The sequence below is a fragment of the Poeciliopsis prolifica genome, unplaced genomic scaffold (assembly GCF_027474105.1).
Source record: "Poeciliopsis prolifica strain line A6 unplaced genomic scaffold, Auburn_PproV2 SCAFFOLD002, whole genome shotgun sequence".
NCBI classification, from domain to species: domain Eukaryota; kingdom Metazoa; phylum Chordata; class Actinopteri; order Cyprinodontiformes; family Poeciliidae; genus Poeciliopsis; species Poeciliopsis prolifica.
Window position 1 is genome coordinate 17,768,829 of NW_026562377.1, and position 20,154 is coordinate 17,788,982.

The 20,154-nt window shown below is 38.5% G+C and overlaps 2 protein-coding genes across 7 annotated transcripts; both read left to right on the forward strand.

Moving 5' to 3' along the window:
* The first annotated feature begins 72 nt into the window (after positions 1-72).
* On the forward strand, positions 73-6,592 carry npl (N-acetylneuraminate pyruvate lyase (dihydrodipicolinate synthase)). 5 transcript variants are annotated; one of them, XM_055044745.1, is made up of 13 exons: positions 85-153; positions 365-409; positions 2,441-2,531; positions 2,731-2,804; positions 3,758-3,845; positions 3,935-3,992; positions 4,286-4,361; positions 4,503-4,595; positions 4,704-4,849; positions 5,312-5,358; positions 5,434-5,518; positions 5,611-5,650; positions 5,753-6,592. In XM_055044745.1, the coding sequence occupies exons 3-13, from the start codon at positions 2,461-2,463 to the stop codon at positions 5,890-5,892; spliced, it is 918 nt and encodes a 305-aa protein (XP_054900720.1). In that variant the 5' UTR covers positions 85-153; positions 365-409; positions 2,441-2,460; the 3' UTR covers positions 5,893-6,592. The 5 variants fall into 5 exon arrangements, with proteins under 5 accessions (XP_054900730.1, XP_054900720.1, XP_054900738.1 ...); XM_055044755.1 differs by lacking the exon at positions 365-409 and having other exon boundaries at positions 73-153; XM_055044763.1 differs by lacking the exons at positions 85-153; positions 2,731-2,804 and having other exon boundaries at positions 212-409.
* Positions 6,593-7,186: 594 nt separating this feature from the next.
* Positions 7,187-12,188, forward strand: sec22bb (SEC22 homolog B, vesicle trafficking protein b). Of its 2 annotated transcripts, XM_055058574.1 has the most exons (6): positions 7,187-7,394; positions 9,384-9,395; positions 9,772-9,881; positions 10,573-10,733; positions 11,131-11,277; positions 11,376-12,188. In XM_055058574.1, exons 1-6 carry the CDS (start codon positions 7,320-7,322, stop codon positions 11,528-11,530), a joined length of 660 nt encoding a protein of 219 aa, XP_054914549.1. In that variant the 5' UTR covers positions 7,187-7,319; the 3' UTR covers positions 11,531-12,188. The 2 variants fall into 2 exon arrangements, with proteins under 2 accessions (XP_054914549.1, XP_054914556.1); XM_055058581.1 differs by lacking the exon at positions 9,384-9,395.
* The last annotated feature ends 7,966 nt before the right edge of the window (positions 12,189-20,154 follow it).

Below are 20,154 nucleotides of genomic sequence, written 5' to 3' on the forward strand. Positions count from 1 at the left end.
AATACTTTGATTTGTAAAACAATTGTGTTGTTTACTGGAGTGTAGCCATTAATGGCGAAATATCCTGACGACAGTTTAAGGCATCGTGTGTGTTTCATGAATGGAAAACATCGCCATATATATATTTGGAGACTGTAGTGCACGTATCGAAAGGTAAGATACATAAAATCGGATTTATATTTGGATAAATTTTGTGTGCACTTTGCGTTTTTTTCGGAGGTGTTACTTTGGAACTACATATCCCATGAGCCATTGAGGTGTCAGTTGACACTTCAGATAGATTCACATGACTAGCAAACCAACAAATCCCTGGCGAATAAAAAAATCCGGCTGAGCAAAGTATAAACAGTAACTTCCATTCCAGAAAGTGGCATTTATCCAGAGGACTGATTGACGATCACAAGCAAAGGTATGACGAGAGTTAAGTATGTCAAATGTTTCAACAAACTGCAGAAACTGCATTGTTTGTCCATGCTTTTTTCTATGTATTCTATATAGAATAAATAGAATGTTGGTTATATGATTTACCACAAACATGTTTGGTCTAAAGTTGTCCCTTCTTGTTATTCTTTAATGCACTAAGATTAAACTAATTATATATGATCACTAAAATACTCAAAACCACTCACACGTTTGTGTTTTTATTTATTTTGTTTTATTAGGTGATGTCAGTATTCTCCTCTGACATCATGACTGATAAATCAGATGTTTGTTTGTTTTTTCACTATCTTGTGCATGTTAAATTTCACTCACTAAGACAGTGTCGTATTCTAATAAAACCGAAATGGCTTCAAAAATGCTTAGTTAACGTTTTTGGTGAGCGGACGCAAGCTTTATTGTCTCATGTTTTTGCAGCAAAGCCCAGAGTCAGGACATTTTGAAAGGATATGACTACAGGAAGTATTTAGGCAAGGAAAATGGTGTGGAAATGTAACATTTATTAAAGAGTGGAGAGAATAGTGAAAAAAAAATGGCAAAATGCGTGAATAAATGTGCACATAATAAAAATTAAATTGTAAATCAATCTAATTTTAATTACAGAACACGCAGATGGCACATGAGACAAACTATGCCATGCAATTTTTTACAGGTTGAATATTTTATATGTATTCCAGAAGACTGCAGTTCAACCAAGTTTCTGAAAAATGTTGTTGCCTCAGAGGGTTTTTTTTTTTTAGAAGACATTAACAAACAACATCATGAAGAAGGAGAGCAACAGAGAAGCCATGGAGAAATAACAACAAAACATTCAAAAAGTTTAAAAGAGCATTCATGAAACACTAAATGTGCTGATGGTGGAGAAAGAAGAGGAATATAGTTCAGTAGTTTAAGGTCTCCGTAAACACTACTGGGAAAAAAAAATAACTGATTGTGTTGATGTAATATTATAGAGCCCACTAATGAGAAGCATTCTGTACTTGAATACTTGGGGCTTATTGTTGTATAAAAAAATACATTAAACATCTATAAAGAAAACTCATAATAGTTCTACATTTAAATTGAGCTGCTGCTCAATGCTTTGCTGCGATCCCACTATATTACAGACATTGAAGGTATAAAATTACATCCTATAATGCAACACTGGAAAAAGGAGAGGCACAATCAGAGCAAAGAACAGAGTTAAATAACTTGGGGACTTAAAACTTAAAAAGGAATTAAGTTTTGGTTATTAAAAATCATGGTAAACTTAGCTCGGGAAATAAAACAAATAGTTATCTGGAAAATATTAACTTCAGTTACTTAAAATCAACACAGGTGCGTCTAAAAACTGTAGAGAACGTGCATAGATTAATTTTAATTCAAACATCGATATGGGAAAGAGTGTCTTATCAGTTGGAAATATTTGCAACAGATATCTTCACTGTTATCTTTGGTTTGCAGGGGGACAAAGAGGTCAGGTCAGAGAAGAAGGTCATGTGATCAGACTCTTGCCATCTCAGAAATGCTACAGTGTACACAACAAGAGCATCTTGTTGAACAATTTCTTAGCATTTTTTGTACTAAAAGGACTAATATAGATAAATAGTTCTGTTTTGTGTCATCAGCAAACAAGGAATTGAATCTGCTGATAAAATTGACTTTAAAATAGATGACAATCAGCTTTAAAACGTGAAAAAAGAGCAGCGATCAAAAGGAGCAGATTAGTAGTTTAGGGAGAACACAAAAGCATGGGTTGGCATGCTATTTCACAGTTTTTCACAGTAGATGACAGTACATACTCTCAAGTTGTTTTGGAAACTACCAGAAGTAAACTGGAAGAAGAACAAATAAGTGGAAAAAAGTTGGGATTTTCTTGTATTTGAACTGAGTAGATGCTTTAGTATTCTTTTTAGTATTTAGTATTTTATGCTCAAAATAAAGGGAAGCTCAGACCTATGGCTTTCTTTTTAAACTCAGTTTAGTTCTACTTCCTTTTTACTTTTATCTTTATGTTTGTCAGGTTAGCTTGTTATCTTAACCATGGCTCCTGGAGATGACAGAAAGGTGACAGGTCTGGTTGCTGCCACATTCACTCCTTTGACCGCTCAAGGGTAAGGAACCTTCAGAAGCTCTTCAATCAGTCCAGACCATAGCAGCGCTGATTGATATTTGTGTGCGTGTGTAATGCACGTGTGTGTGTAAAGATCTGACATGATATGTGACCATCATGACGTGGAGTTTGGTGTTTCTGCTTGATTATGTATTACACCATATATGTAGGACTGTATTTCTCCTATTTTCTCGAAACAGTGAGGTCAACTTATCAGTGATTGGACCTTATGTTGACTACTTGAAAGAAAAGCAAGGTATAAAGGGCATATTCGGTAAGTTTAAAAGTGTTAAAAGTGGGATTCCTTCTGTTGACCTTTGTCCTCTTTTATGTTCCCACTTGAGTCAATATTAACAATAGATCGCTACTTGATATATCTGATTGATATGTCAACACAAAAGAATTCATCTTCCAGATGCATATCTCGCATTAAGAGTGAAGTAACCCTCCTGCCCTTTCCTCCAAATGTTATGATGGTCAATAAAGCAAAGCATTTGAATTTTAGTTTGCAACATGCATTCGCTGTTGCTATTGGAGCAATGGCTTTTTCCTTTGTCTGTCGGTACTGGAATCGCTGCGCTGTGGAGAAACCCAATCTCTCACCTGCTTCAGCCAGCATTGAGGTCTTTTGATTTCATCCTAGGGTTGTCACTAAACATGTTGGCTTCCGAATGAAGTTAGAACCTTTAGACATCTGAAAATTGTTAGGATTAACCAGACTTGTGAAAGGAAACAGTTGTATTCCAGACATCTGGGGTGATTTATGTTTTATTTTTCCATGATATCAAACAAGAAAGCAGTGCATTTGAGACTTTACAACCAGCGATTCATAATATACATATTAATTTACAAAGCCGAATTAAATGTTGCAACTCCAATTAGTTAGATTATCCAGGCTTCATATATCTCACTGGAGTCATTGATGGTCAATTAACATGTCAGTGGATTACAAAGCCATAAGATTATCCTTGTTTTCCCTAGCAATTTGAAAGTGCAGTTATCTTAGTCTGTGGAAATTACTGGTAAAAGTTCTTCAAAGAAACTTCCCTCTTTTTTTATTTTTTTTTTTATTTTTTTGGGAGATTAGCAAAAATAAATAAGTTAGCAATCCTCACTGACCAAAACAGTCATTTAGACTAACGTTTAGATTAATGCGCCACCGTGAGAAAGAAATACTTTGACGTCAACCACTGTGTGTGAATAAGACGTGCCTCATGTTCCTTCCAGTCAATGGCACGACCGGAGAGAGCATGTCTCTCTCTGTTGCAGAGAGGAAGGACCTGGCAGAGGAGTGGTGCCTGAGAGCAAAGGGAAGGTGAGTGATCTTGCGCTTTGGTTGGCTGTTTTGTTTTCATTTGCATTTAGCAGGTGCAAACATTAAAATCTGAAATGTTCTCTTAACAGAATGGACAACGTGATTATACATGTCGGATGCATGAGCCTCAAAGACTCCCAGGATCTGGTAAGTTGTCGACTAATGCGAGATGAAATCAAATTACCACACACCAACAAACCAAGTGTTGAGCTAAGCTTACATCAGTAACTCCACAGCCTGCTGTATTGTTATGTTGATATTTATACACACCGGTGTTACGCTTATTTCGGACTTTCAAATGGCTGAATATGTCTTTGTTGTGATTGCGTGTGCGTTAAGCCTTCTTTATGCTAGTTGATCAACAGTGTGCCGCAACAAGGTGTTAGAATCACAGTATAATTTCACTCTAGTTACCAGACTAAACTTGTTTTCCACTGAAGGCTCGTCATGCAGCAGAGATTGGAGCTGACGGGATAGCGGTCATTTCTCCCTCCTTCTTTAAGCCCAGAACTGCAGGTGTGACACACACCGTTCTTTCAATCTCTCATTCTCTAGGACTTTAGCTTCTGCCTCCAGATTTAATTTAGGTACCAATGCTGTTTTATTCACAATAGGATCCATCCATTTCTGTGTTGTTTCTTGCTCATCCTGTTTCAGAAGCATTGAGGAGATTTCTGCAGGAAGTTGCTTCAGCTGCTCCAACTCTGCCCTTCTACTATTACCAAATCCCATCACTTACGGGGGTGAATGGTGAGTGGTTTGATTTATGCTTTGCAGTAAAGTTATATAGAGCTGAATTTGTTTTTGGTGTCTACTGCGTAAATTTGACATCCCCCCCCCCCCTCCTGTTTTCTTCAGTTCCAGTGAGAGATGTGATAGAAGACATTGAGAATCTCATTCCCTCCTTCAGAGGAGTAAAGTTCAGTGGGAGCGACCTGTTGGACTTTGGTCAGTGTGTCAGTTACAGCCAGCCGCACTGGTCACTCCTGTACGGTGTGGATGAGGTCAGCCTTCCCCGCATACTCATCTGGTCTTGTGTTCCTGTTGCTTTTAGTGCCAGTATGAATTAATATGCACTTTAAAGGTGTTTAAATCATTTGATCACATTGATTGGAATGATGTGCTTCTCTCTGTGCTTTGCAGCTGATTTAAACATCTGGACACTGGAAGTGTTTAACAAATTTTTTTAACAAATTTTTCTGCAGATTTACCTCAAATTTTCAGTGTGTGTTTATGGCACTGCAATAAAATATTAATTGATTTAAGGGGTTTGAATACGTCTTTACTGGGGTTAACAAATGACATATCTCTCTTTAAATGAATGATTTTGTTCAATAAAATATAAAAATGTATCATGGATGCATTCCTTTTTGAAGGCACCGTGTACTGCTTTATTGTTCAATTCAACATAAACCTCACAGATCATCACTCTAAAACTAAATATCTTTTATAATATTTTACTGCAGCAATTGCTAGCTGGTCTGGCAATGGGAGCTAATGGAGGTGTTGGCAGGTTAGTAAAATTTCACTTTCATAATTCTTTGCTTTAGTTCAATTATTAAATTTTTTGACATTTATCTTCCGGCAGTACATATAACTATGTGGGATGCTACTTCAACCAGATGATTTCAGCCTTTGAGACTAAAGATCTAGTCAAAGCCCGAACCATTCAGGTAGTGCTGTCCCTCTTCACTTTGTCATAATAAACTCTCCTGTCATGTTTCTGACATATTTGTTTAAATTCTGGTCTGATTTCTACATCCAGTTCAAAATCCAAGAACTTGTGAGTTACGCCATAAAACGTGGTAAATGATAACCGCAAAATTCACCTTTAAAATGCAATCAGACTGAGGAATTCGCCAGAAAACTGTATCAAAAACCATTTTGGTGTGTGTATGTGTCAACAGGTTTCGATACTGGAGTAAACAAGCAGCTGATGGCCGAGGTGTCAGGTTTGCATCTTGGACCGCCTCGACTCCCTTTGATGCCATGCTGTCCTGATCTCGCTCAGCTGATCGTACAGAAATACCGCAGCATTTTTGTCTAGCGTCTGGCGTGTCTCAGCTTGTTCAGTTTCAACGAGAATTCATCTTTTACCATGTTCCTGTAAACGAACAACTGTTGATTATGCTCACAGTACTGCAACAATGAGGCCAGTTTCCATTTTTCACACATAACACCTAACCAGCTGTTTGGTATCAGATTCTACTATTACCAAATCCCATCACTTACGGGGGTGAATGGTGAGTGCACATGTATTTTTGGAAAAATGTAAAATGTTACAATTTTTTTAGGTAAATTAGTTTCTATTCTGTTCTCTAATATTGGACCATTTCTAGAAAGTAGTGATTCTTTTAACTGCTTAAATGAGTGATCAAACTGACTTTCTGGGAAGTTTCTTTTTTTTTTTTTTTAATTCTCATTCTTATTATGAAAACAGGTTTAATTTCAGCCACATTTTGCTCCATTAGAAACAGGTCAACATTTTTATTTTTTCTGTTTTAATGCAATATCTTTACATTGAAAGAGTCGACTGACGTGAACCATGAAAGTGAGGGCAATGTATGAAATTTGGTCATACTTTTATGTAAAACAACATTCCTACCAAACATCAAGGAGATCATAACATGTTGATTTTTACTGTTGATTGGTGAATTTGTGTTTATTGAGAAATAAAAGGGAAATTAACTGAATGATATGTGTTTTAAAGTTTTTGAAAAAAATTTCTAATAAATATTTTTTTGTGATTCTTGCTCTTGCCCTTTTCTTCATTGCTTTGAATTCACAAGCTCAGATTGTTTAAAATCCTTGATCCAGCCTATAGGAGGTTGTGTCTTCTTTTTTTCTTAATGGTTTTTCTTTTAATAATATGGATTAATTCTGTCTGAGACAAATCAATAAAGTAACAGCTTGAATCTCATTGATGAAACAAGCTTCTCTTTGTAAAAGCTACAAAAGAGCATATTTTTTGGTTTATTTCTAGGACGATATTCCATTTTTGTTGTTGTTGTTGCCTGGATTCTGGAAACTTTTTACTATTATTTGTATTTTTTGTCGTATTTCACAACCAGATACTGAGTAAAAGCAGTAATATATCTCTTGCTACTCTCACTCATTGGTCTGATCCGCTTCATTAAAGACATTCAAAATACTTTTTTTTTTGTTTGTTTGTTTTGTTTTGTTTTTTATGTCATTAATTTTTTTCTGGCGACTTATTTTATTTTGCAGCTCTGTCCCAACTTTCCACATTCACAACCTCAGAGTGGGATTAACGTGAAGCGGAACTTTATTCGTGAGCGCATTCATTTCCGCATCGGCGGCATTTGACTGTGACGCTAAAAGGCTGCGGCGCTTCCGGCCAGCTCAGCGCGTCTCTCCTGTGGTGTTGTCACTTTTACAGCCAGCCCGTCAGGCTAACGCTGCTGCTGGGACTTTTCTCCGGGCCGTGGACTCACAGCGGGACACTTCGCAGAGATGTTGCTGCTGACGATGATCGCTCGGCTGGCGGACGGTCTGCCGCTGGCCGCTTCAATGCAGGAGGACGAGCAGGTCTATTTCTCAACCTTTCTACCTCTGCTGCTGCTGATGTCTCTGGGGATGTGAAACAGTGACACGTTAGCTGACAAAGATCAGATGTGACCATCTTAGGCGTGGGGAGCAGATGCGAGGATCCCGAGTTATTCAGATCTCATTATAAGTGGCTAAAGGGGCTAAACTTTGTTTGATCAGCTGAGTGACCACTGGAGGTAGGCCTGCCTACCAGGTAGCTTATAACCCACAACACTAATCAGTCTCTCTTCGTGTGAAATCTTCTGATCAGAGGTTTTAGATTTTGTTGACAAATGAAATGAAACAGCTTCCATTAACAGATCTGATGAATAAGCTGACTAGGAATGGTAGCACAGCACTGCAGATAAATATTTAATGTAACAACAACAACAACAAAAAAAGAAAGAAAGAAAAAAAGAAAGAAATCTGCCTTTACATAATTTGCAAAAACCGGGGACTTAATATTCATTTTCTAAATTATGGCACATACTTTTAAATCACATTGCAAGAAATGTTGAAGAAATATGGATTCAATTGCAGACGGTCGTAGTACAATCATGTCTTGTAAGTTTTTAAGTTTAGATTTTGAACAATTAAGATTATTTTAGTTTATTGCATTCATTGTTAAAACCAATTTTCTGTGTGTCATTTCCAACGCTGAGACAAAATGATTAACTTAATTTCAGTAGAGTCGTTGAAATCGATACATAAATCTGTCGGTGTGATAAATCCAGTGCCTTCAATGGATTTTTCTGGGATTTTATGAAATGGACCAAGTCAAAATGGAAGGAAAACTCATTGTTTTTAATGACAATCTGAAAAGTGCGGCATGTACTGCAATTGTAACTTTTGCTACCGTCAGATGGCTAGAGCTTTACACAGGACGAAGGGGCATGGGTGGAGTTTGCAGATCAACAGCCCTAAACGTACATCAGATCTCTGGTAAAATGGTTTAAGTCAGGGGTTCTCCATCTTGATCCTCAGGACCCGCTGTCCTGAATGTTTTATTTGTTTTCCCTGCTGCCGCACACCTGATTGAGAATCGTAGTTAGACGTGAAAATGGCCTTTCCCAGTCCAGCTTGACTAAATTTGAGCTATTTCACAATGAACAAACAAGCATTTCGGCCTCTAAATGTACAATGCAAGTAGAAACCTCAGCGACATAGAAGCAGATTCTTTAAATCAAGGACGGACTGAAACTTTTATCGTGATTTTTTTTTAGAAAAGGTATTATGGGTCTTGTGTTTCTTACTCACAATGGCTGACAGAACTACCACGAATAAAATGTCAAAGTGACGTTCAAGTACAACTTCCTTTTAGAAGTTGGTGCATTCTCCCATTAGTAGAAATAATGTTACAGGTAAAACAAACTGACTGATTGTTAATCTCAGCGACATTATAGATCTGTTTCCAAGGAACCCTCGCAATCTTAACTCCACTGAGATGCTGTGCTCAATTCTCAGAAAGCAAGTGGAGAAGAAGACGGGAAAAAAAACTGATCAATTGAAGCACTGACAAAACCAAGCATGGTTTCTCACCATTAGACGTAATTTGCTCCATAGCGTCATACACAACAACCCAGGTTGCAGAAGTTATAAAGAATGGTTATCTTTCTAAATTTCTACCTTTCTCTTAAATTTAATGCAATTGTTAATAAATGTAAAATGTTTCTCCACACCATAGAAATGTTTAAAAACTACAGTTGTTAAAACTACACACACAGCACAGCTGCATTCACACAGCTTTACCTATATGGGCCTCCAGAGGTCAGTATTGGTATGTTGACGTCATCTTGCTTCTCTTATGAAAAGTTGTGCTGTGTCATTTTAGACTAAAGGACCAGACGACAATCAAGAACTTTTAAAATATACTTCAAATCTGAGAACTGCCTCGGAGCCTCCGTAACACAATGAGCTTGTTTTACTTTGTCCATAGCTTCACAAGAGTTTAACATGCTTTTCTTCACTTTCTTGTGTGCTTTCAAAAAGGGAAGCGAGAAGGTTTGTTGTGTCTCTGCTTTGTGCTTCATCATTTGTCTTTCTGTGATGCTGCAGTGGTAATGCTGTCATTTATCGTTACCCAACCCAGCCCAAACGGCCCTGCACTCACCGTTAGAAATAGCACCGTCTTTCATTTAAATCCATTCTCAAGGCAAAAAACTAAATAAATAAAGAGCAAATGTAGAACAAAAAAAAAGTTTTTGTTTTTCTTCCTAGTAGTTGAGCTGCCATTATCCCTTCATAGAGACATTTGCTTGTGCAGTCACTCCGTCGAGGTGCTCATAAAATCAGCATCCAAGTGTTTTATGGTTAACATAATCTGCAAGTTGTTTGATAAGAGCTTCCTTTTTTTTTTTTTTTTTCTATTTTTCCTCAGGTGGGTCGAGACCTTCAGCAGTATCAGACTCAGGCCAAGCAGCTTTTCAGGAAACTCAACGAACAGAGTCCCACACGCTGCACTTTAGAGGCCGGGTCGATGGCGTTTCAGTGAGTCTGAAGATGTGTTTAGCGAACCACGTTGACTGCCAAAATAATGTTTTGGTTTTTTTTTAATGAATTGAGTTTTTTGTTTTTTAAAACAAAACAGAAAGCTATACTTTGTTCCCATTAGTTTTTTTTTTCTCTTTCAAAAATGCCAAATGAAGCAAAACCCAATCATTGTTTTCAGAAATCTAACTGGACAGTGAAGCTAAATCCGTACAGAGACTAAACTAATTTATAGCAGTTCAGAATATTGCATCATTAAAACAAGTGAGTCTATTTTTAAGATAAACAGAAAGAGGAAACCAAATTAAGTGTTTATTTTAGCTTCCTTTTATATTTAGATCTCTTGAGGAATCCAAACCACTTATTTTTGTCTAACTTCTTTTATGTCTTTTCTACAAAAGGAAAAGAAGTCCAATAAAAATAAACAGAATCAACACATCAAGCCTTAACAAAAGCTGAAAATCTTAATTTTTTATTTTTTTGGCAACTTGTTTTCGCTGTTTATTTTCGGCTGCCTCCTTCGCTCCTACCTGGATTGGTATCACAGTTAGGAAGATGAGTCCCATCCTCATCTTCAATATTTACACAAACAAAGAACAAGCTTCACTTACTCCACACTCGATACTTCGTTCTCCTTCTCCTTTGCCGCTTTGAGTTTTTAACATGATCCACGTTTTGGTTCTCCCCGCAGCTATTTCATAGAGCAAGGAGTTTGCTACCTTGTGCTGTCAGAAGCCAGCTTTTCCAAGAAGCTGGCCTTTGCGTACCTTGAAGACCTGCAGGCAGAGTTTCATGAGCAGCACGGAAAGAAGGTCCCCACAGTATCCCGTCCTTACTCCTTCATCGAGTTTGGTAAGAAACAGAAGACTCTGACAGTATGACTGACAGCAAATTGATTATTTTTTTAATATTAATATATTTGGTCAGACATTGACTCTTATGCTCGTGAATGTCATTACAATTTTGAGCTGTAATTGATGAACTGACAATATATTTTTTTCCCATCCTTGAACATTTGAGTTTATTGTGATTTTTTTTGCTAATTCACAAAAGGTTGAAATTAAATATGAAAGACTTAAAATTGACAAAATAAAATTTTGAAATGTATTTTATAACCGTTAGCTGCAGCCCTAACTCTGAGGATCAAATGAGGACAAAAAAGATGATCAAACAGAGTTATGAGTCTGAGCATCATGATTAACCACAAGGTAGGACTGCAGGAATCTGCTCATTCATGCCGTTTCCTCAGACACCTACATTCAGAAAACCAAGAAGTTGTACATCGACAGCCGAGCCAGAAGGAACCTGGGCAGCATCAACACGGAGCTGCAGGACGTGCAGAGGATCATGGTGGCTAACATCGAGGAGGTCCTGCAGAGAGGGGAGGCGCTCTCTGGTGAGTTGAGCGTTTGCTCTCATGTCATAAAAAAAAAAAAAAAAAAAATCCACTTTTGCATTGCACTCATCATCTTCTCCCTCATCTTCCTCGCACAGCGCTAGACTCAAAGGCCAGCAATTTGTCCAGCCTGTCGAAGAAATACAGGAGCGACGCCAAATACCTGAACACCCGCTCCACTTACGCCAAGCTGGCAGCAGGGGGCGTCTTTTTCATCATGCTCATCGTTTATATTCGCTTCTGGTGGCTCTGAGTGACGAAAGAGGAGGAGAAAAGGAAGGAGATAGAGAAGTGGAAAATGAGCCGAGCGCAGTCTGCAGACGTGAAAAAGAAGCTTCCGCTTTTGATGAACAACAGGATCCCTGCTTCTGACGGAGACTTTACAGATATACTGTCCCACTGCTCTGTCTGTCCTCACCTTGTCCACAAGCGGGTGTCTGATCTGAAGCTAAATGATGTCCGGATGCTTTGTTTTATTATTATCGTACAGTAATATCCTTAAAGTTGCCCCACATTTCAGAGGAAATGAGTAAACATGCGAGTCTCTGTGTGTATGTGGGTTGTTTGTTTTTGAAGGTGATTTGTGGGTAAGTGATGAGAGAAAAAAAAAAGAAAATTTCCTGTGTTATAAGTTTCTAAAGCTCTTCTGTACTATAAAGGAGTGTGTGGCTGAAGCTTCTGTATGTAATTATACAAAAGAAAGAAACTAATCAATTTCTTTTTCTTAGAAGCCTGATCACATAACTTTGGCAATTCTGTTAATTTTCTATATGATTATAGTAGGATAGCTTTACAGATTATACTCTGAATTCATAAGAAAACCTAAATAGAGGTGCATAATAGACACAACAAAGGAAAATGCAGAACTTCCTACTGTTCAGGCAAGTAAATAAAACTTTCTGTTTATTGTGCTTTTTCACTTTTTTTAGGGGACGCTAATGACACTAAAAGTGATTAAGATCATTTGCAGCTACAGCGTAATTTGGCTCAAATTCCCACCTTAATTTCAGCATTTTATGACAAGGTAAAGACACTTGCATGCGTCATGAAGGCGCTTCTTATTGTGCGCAGAGGGCAGCGCTGGAGATGCACCGATCCATCCACCACAGAAAGAAATCGGACCGGTTTTCCACCATGTGCAAACAGCAGATCGGGGCTTTTAAAGGATTTGTTCTGGTGAACTCTGACAGGATACACTTATTTACATCTCGTAAATCAAGCATACAAGACGGTTTGACATTTATATTATTTGGAGAGAAAAAAAATACTGAAATTGGTAGGTTTGACCCTGAGAAAACTGCAAAAGCCTGATCGGTGCATCTCTAACAAGGCAACCTTTTTTTTTTTTTCTTTAAGATGTTGAATTAACATATTCACCAGATTTTCTTTTTTTTTTTTTTTACCAATTCTGTCTCAAGTTTTCATTCAGTCATTTCTTATCACATTAAGCTTTTATGGTCACCTTCTGAGAGTATTCAAAATTTTAGGTTTACCATAATTGAAATCACTTCCACCAGCCTCTGTGTAGTAAGTTATTAAATTACTTAAAGCTGCAATCTAGGTCATCCATTTCTTAACGTTTTTGCATTTCCTTTTTGTAGCTGAGATTAATAAGTTGGAACTAAACAGAAATGGAAAGTGCTGTCTGATTTAATAGCACCCATGAACTGTATGCAGAATAAATGCCAAAATAATCTTAACTTTGTAGCGCCTGAGGAGTTAATTAAACGTCTGAAGTTATCGTGTTTGATCAATTGACATTCGGAGTCAGTTTGCAAGTACGACTGGTGATACATGACCGGTATTGAACTCTTGGAAGTAAATAAGAAGCAAACTGTCTGTCAAAGTAATGAGCCCAGCCAATCAAAAAATGTTGAGTTGTTCAACCACATTAATCCGTGCTTCAGATAGTAATCGCTCTTCTACACCGAGTTTCACTTCAATTACAGATAAAAGTCTGCTGGGCTGTTTCTCGACTAAACTTGCACATCTGGAGTCTGTGAACTGCTGAGATGAGGAAGAAAACGTCACTATATGCTACATGCTGCACTATACGCTTTAATCTGAAGGAAGGCTTTGAAACTCTGCGTTAAGTCTCAACTTTACTGTTGGTGCAAAGAAAATTATGAATAATCCTCAGCATCCTCTTCATGAGACTGTCATAGAGAAACAGAATGTCTTCAGTCAGAGGCTTCTTCGGATTCGTTGTGATACAAACTGCTACAATAACTCTTTAATTAAATGAGTTGCACTAATTTTTAATTTCCCTTTTTGGCATCAATAAAGCTTTTTTTAATTGAATTTGAACCAATGTCGAGAAAGGGCAAGTCCACAGCATAATGCTGCCAATACCATGCAGACAGACATGTTCAAGGTGATGGGCAGTGTTACATTTCTACCATTCTTGTTGTGTTTGGGTTCAGTTTTGATCTATGGATGCATAGTTTGCACTTAGCAAACTGACAAAAAGCTAGTCAGGTGTTAATACCTGTGCGAGGTAAATGAAGTAATTATAACACTATTTTAGTCATTTAAGTGGAGAGGACATTAATTGAACCCACAAAAGTGACTCAAAGTGGATTCATGCTGAACTATTTCTATCTCTACTCTGAGCAGGAAAGCACATCTTCTCTTTTTCTGTTTTATGACTAAAATTATTCACACTAAATGTGCCTCCTGTCTGTCACAGGGCCTCCACTTAAGCTGATCCTTATCATGATGTCCAGACTGAAATGATCAGCGCTAAAAACTGCCACTGGTTGAAACAGACGCTTTTCACTGAAGCGCAAGCCATTTAATCTGTGAACCGATTCTTTTTCTTTGAATTATTTGAAGAAGAGGATCTCAAAAATGGCCATCTTTTGAGCCACAAGGTAACCCCAACTTCAGTTCATTTATGAATAGAAATGTTTCGAATACACCACTTAAAACAAAGTCGTAGTACTTCTATCCATTGAGCAGCACTTCTTCAATGGAAATAGTGTTTCTGTTGAAGAAACATGCTGCACATTATTTGTACTGCATATTTGCTGTATTTGTAGCGCAAATATAACATATTTCCAAGTAATGCAAATATGCTAAATATCTGTTGTAGCAAATAAATATGTTTGCTGGAGCAAATTTTTAGAATATTTCTCACAGTAAATATGCAAAACATTTTTATTGTCAGTCATTTTAATTTGTATTGATTTCAAGAGTTTATTATTAAATCTAGTTTTTCAATTAGGCATCAAGACTGAGGGCTTCTAATAACCTTTGGGTGGCACTGAGTTTCAGTTCTGCATCAAATTTACCAGTGGTCAGCAATCTTTCATGGGAACAAACAATAAGAGATTAATACTTTGTCTTTTATTATATTACCACAATGAAATTAAATGAAACAGCCACTTACAGTTTCCGAGCTGCAGGCTGAAGATTCCTGATCTGACGAATAAAAATGTAATCCTAACGACTGAAGCCAACAGCACTTGAAAGTTTTAGTTTGTCCAACTCATGTTACCACAAGACAATTCTACCTGTGTAAACTAAAAGTGCAGTTGAGATTTCAAATGAGGATTTCGTTCGTTAAGGGAAAAAGTTTTTAAAACTCTTCTGGCTCTTTGAAAGAAAGTAATCACCCCCTTGGCTTTAACCTCCTTATTAAATCTTTTTGTTAACTGTAATTATCTCCATTTTTTTTAGTTCAATGTCTGTGGAATTACCCAGGTTTGATTACTGTCAGATTTCCAGAATAAAAGACATTTACTTAAATATTCTCAGCTCACTGTTTGTGAACCATTGTTCTAAAAATATGCAGAATGCTTCCAGGAAAGACCTTTGACATGGAATGGGGGAAATTTAAGTAAAACTACAGCGTAAAGACAAGCTCATGAAAATGAAACTTTGTGAGTCAGCGTATCCTCCGAGGCGCAGCATCTTAACGTTCAGTGTGCGTTACATTTTCCAATAACAGGTTTTGTTGGGCAAAAGGACATACGCTGTCTCTCAGTTGTTTCACAGAGCAACTTCTCCTCACGATCTTGTCCTCGAGCAAACTAATGGCGTCCAGGCGCTCTGTTTTAACAGCCTGCTCATGCTACTTTTGTCCAGCAGGTAGAGTGCTTTGCTCACGGCTGCACAGAGGGACCTGCAACACAGGGCTCAAAATCGTCCTCCCTCCACAGCTGATGCCTTTAGCTTCACTTTAAATCGTATGTGAAGCAAGATTTAATCATAATAATAAAGTATTATATAGTGCAGTGGCAGTTTAGGATAAAACCCAGATGTTGCAAACAAGAACTTCTGGCTCTCAGACTGTAGCACTCTGAGTCTTCAACTTGAGATAGAACAGGAAATGTCAGAGAAAAAATGAGAAGCAGCAGAGGGTAGCGTGCCAAAAAAGCAAACCACAGGGCACAGGCTAACCTTTTCACCTTTCAAGGGAAGTTGAGTTTGTCACTGTTGTGATCACATTAATCTCTCTCCGTCATCATGTTCCATTAAAACAGCTCAGGGGGCTGTTTTTGCAAAAGCCTCTCTTCATGGCATTGAAAGTTTCTCTTTTGTTTTAATCCACGGTTTGCTCCTAAATGCGTCGCAGTGAGCGACAGCGCTGGCGTCTTGCAGTTTCGTCCATCCTGTCTGTCTTCCTCTTACTTTCAGTGTCTGCTGCCCATTGCCCAACCATTCTCTCCGCTTCTAAGCCTGGATGTGGCTCGTGTCTGAATGTAACCGCAAGAATCTTGCCGGTTCCGCAAAAAGTAAGAAAGGACAAAAGTGCACCCAGAACCTTCAATTTTGTTGTCTGCGTTCAATCAATTCCTCATCACAACCAAACAGTGAAAATATGGTGGTAAAGGTAAAAAAAAAAAAAAGAAGAAGAAGAAGCCCCCACCGTTGTAAAAAAAAAAAAGTACATAAAACCTTGTGTAATGAGTGTTAGTGTGTGTTAATTTCACTGTGATTAAAGAGGCGACAACATGCCTGGTGTTTCTCTCCAGCGCTTTCTTTCCTTCCTCTGCACATTACCATGGCAGCAGCGAGTGTGTGACAGTCATGTGAAAACGAAGCTGATTGGATTAAAATACTTTCTGTGATCAGAGGTCAGGAATACGGCACATGTACTAAACACACAGAGCCGGATTCGAACACACACACACACATGTGTGGCTTTTGACAGTAACGGACCAAAATGTAAACTTCTGCACATTTTATCTGCGTTTCAAAGCAAACTGGAGTAGTTACTCGATAGCCCACTCGTATTGACATATCTTCATCAGATTTCCTGTCAAAAAAAAAACCAAAAACTGATGGAACCACAGCGCCACACACCCACACTTGACATTGTAATCTTAAAGAAACAGCACCTTAAATAATTAATTCACCTCAACCTTCACCTCCAGTCTGTGCTGCATTTCAAACATGGCGACTACAGGTTTTAATTTGGTCTGCTGGCTTCTGGTCTCCACAGACGCAAACATAAAACTTAATTATAAATCCCTTGATTATTTAAGTGCGAGAGTCCTAATTTTATCTCGCTGGCTGATGTGGAAACATGCAGTCGTGTCTGCTCCTAATGAGTTAATGGGCTGACTTTACTGTGACCCACAAGAACATAGAGGGGAACAATGTTGTGTAACATTTATTTAAACCCGTAAGTACGTTATTTGATCATAGCGTTAGTATTATGCTACCATGAAATGCTGTCAGCAACATGCTAATGCTAGTATTGCAATTTGTTACAATTATATAATGTTTGACATACTTTTGTATTCAGCCCCTGTTACTCTGGTACCCATAGATAAAACTTTGCTGTGATCAAAGTTGTCCTTTGGGTTACGACTCAGCCATCTTTGCACATCTAGAACATAAAATATCTCTTTTGCTTTGGTTGCGTGTTGTCCTGCTCGAATGTGATGTTCAGTTTCTGGTCCTCCACAGCCTCTAGCAGACCTTCTTTCATACAATGGCCCTGTTTTCAGCTCATAAGGAAAGTCACTCCACAACATATAAGAGGCCTCACTGTACTTCACAGTTTTCTAATGTGCTCAACGGGTAGTGTAAGTTTTGCACCGTGGAGGGAGGGAAACCTCATTTGAACTCATGAGTGCTTTAATAACTCAGGAATCCAGATTTAGTTTGAAACTTTTTTTTACATCCATTATTCTCGTTCTATTTGTAAAGCAAGTTGCCTCGATGGTCAACACTGTTGCCTTGTTAGTGAGAAGCTCTCAGTTCCCAGTCCAGTTCTGTGTGAAGTTTCCACTGCATGCAAGGGTTTTCCCGAGGTACTCCAGTTTTCTCCCACAGTCCAAACAGCGTTCACACTGTGAGCTGTGCGTCCATTTGTTCTCACTTCTGACATGACCTGGGTGCACAACCTGTGACTGCTGGAGAAAGGCACCAGCTCCCCTGTGACCCTGCACATGATTGAGGGGATATATAAGATAGATGTCAGGACAGATGGTTTCAATAATCTAATGAAGCTGCTGAAGCCTGTGAAATACTTGCATATAAGACAAATCTGTACTTTTCAGCAGAGCAACAACTCTAAACATGTGGCCAGAAATTACAATGGAACAATTTAGGTCAGAGCATTTTTCTGTCTGGATTGCTCGCCATCGAATCTGACTGAGCACAAATTCTTCTGCAAACAAGAACAAGGAACCGTTTCACTCTCAAGATGCGCAGAACTAATCAAAACTTGCTGTACATGACGCACACTCACATGGAGACCAGTGAGTCCTTGCATCCACATTCAACGGACTCCGAAGTACTCGCCTCTCAGTGCCTGTAGCTGCTGACAATGTGGGCAGTTCAAGTTAAGGCAAAATTTTAAATGTTGGTGTTTTGGTGTTCCTGATATTTTTTTTAAACTTCCTTGGTTTAATTTGTTTGTAGTTGGTCAGTTTAGTGGTCCATTTTTATGTCTTCCGCTGTAAAGAAGTGTTACCCTCAACCTGTCTGGTTAGGGTTACAAGAGTAGAGAGGTCTGAAATTAAATCCTTAATTTAAAGCGTTTTTTTTTAAAGCTTCATCTGAACAAAGGGTATGAATACAAGGGATTATCTACAATATCATTGTGCACAGATGCAGTGTGGTGGGAAAGGGTAACAGGGATCCGCGGATGTGTCTATCATCTCATCCAGCTTCCCACCTCAACCCAGCTGCTTCCCTTTCTCTTCCCGATCACCATCTCCTGTCAAACTCCTGCATCATCCAATCAGAGCAAAGGGAAGCTGCAGAGGCAGCAGCTGTATGGCAGAGATGAGGTGCCATAAAACACAGAAGGCCGAAAGAGGAAGTTGAGAGGGTCTGGTGCGTTATTGGCACACAAACACACACAGACGCACACCGGTTCCTGGGAACTAGGAACTTCTCACGGGAGGTGAAGGTGCGGCGGGAGGGGGGACGGATTAGTGTGAATGTTTTTTTCTTTTCTTTCTTTTCTTTGGCTTGAACCGGCGTTGCATATTGTCTCAAGTCTACAACATCATCTTCGATGACTTTTCTCTCAAGATGTAGCATATCGACTTCAAATCCAGCTGACTCGAGATCCTGCGGGTGTCAGGAAGGCATGTGAAATATTTGTACACCTTTATAATTATGGAGTTAAGGTTTGAGGAGAGAAATCAGAGTCAATGTATGGAGGTGAAAAAAAACAGCACAAAAAAAAAATACAGAGCCTTGTAAATCTTTTGTCACATTTGTCACATTCACAGCAAGGCTGACACAGAGCAATGAGTCACAGACCGGTCAAAAACACACCTCTGCATTACAAGTCAACAGGTTCCGATATACGTCAGGATCTCAAAGGTTTACACACTTGTGCCAGCTTGCACTTTTTTTTAGCCATGTAAAACACGAGGCCATATGATTTCTGTTTACAAAAGAGCAGAACCTGACCACAGTGCTGGACACTGAAGACATTTAGGAAGAAAACTGAAACAATGTGGAAAAGCAAACAAGGATACTATCCAATGTGAAGAGGCAGGTTATTCCACTTTAGGCGCAGCAAATGGCAAAAGCCAGATCGCCTCTGTTCATTAATCTGCTCCTCGGAGCACAGAAGAGCGTCTGCTTGACTGATCTTTATGACCTTTTTGGGAGTGTACAGAGTTTGAGTTTGACAGGTATGTGGGTGCGGATGCTTTTAGTGATGTAAAAATCAACAATAAACTCTTAAACTACATGAAAAAATTAACTCTTGTGAAAACGTCACCATACAAGGGCTGGGACAGGCACTTAATTTTTCCAGTAAGACGTTAAGCAGCTTCATTTTGGATGAGTTGAAAACAAAAAAAAAACAACAGAGACAGGAATAAATCAAAATGAAGGATGTTGAAATAGTACATTAACAAAAAAATTAGATTTTCAAAATGAAATTGCCAATTGCATTTATCTGCTTGATGAAGGAAAGTGTATTGTAAAAGATGACACCATCAGTGCTAAATTGGGAAAGCTGAGTGACGAGCATATCTTAATTTTTAGACAGTCAAGCAGCATATTCGGTGGAGATTCGTGTGTGAACATAGAGAATCACAAGCATAAAAATAACTTGATGTCACTTCAAAATCAAATCAAATAAGAGCATGAGAAAAAGTGTGCACAACCTCAACATGGTACTTGTTGAAACACCTTTTCATCCAGTCTCACCATTAAGGACGAGTCCATCAGGATCCCACATCTTGACTTCATTACACTTGCAAACACGACCCAATGAATACTCACCTAATTCATGATTTCCTAAAACTGTTTATCTCATCACTTGTTTAAATAAAGACAATGTCTATTCATAGCAGGGGCACGCTCACACACACACAGGCATATGCATGCAATGTGAAGCTGTTGGCTGGGAGAAAGTAATGGCTCATCTGTGAATTCCAGCCATGCCTGTCT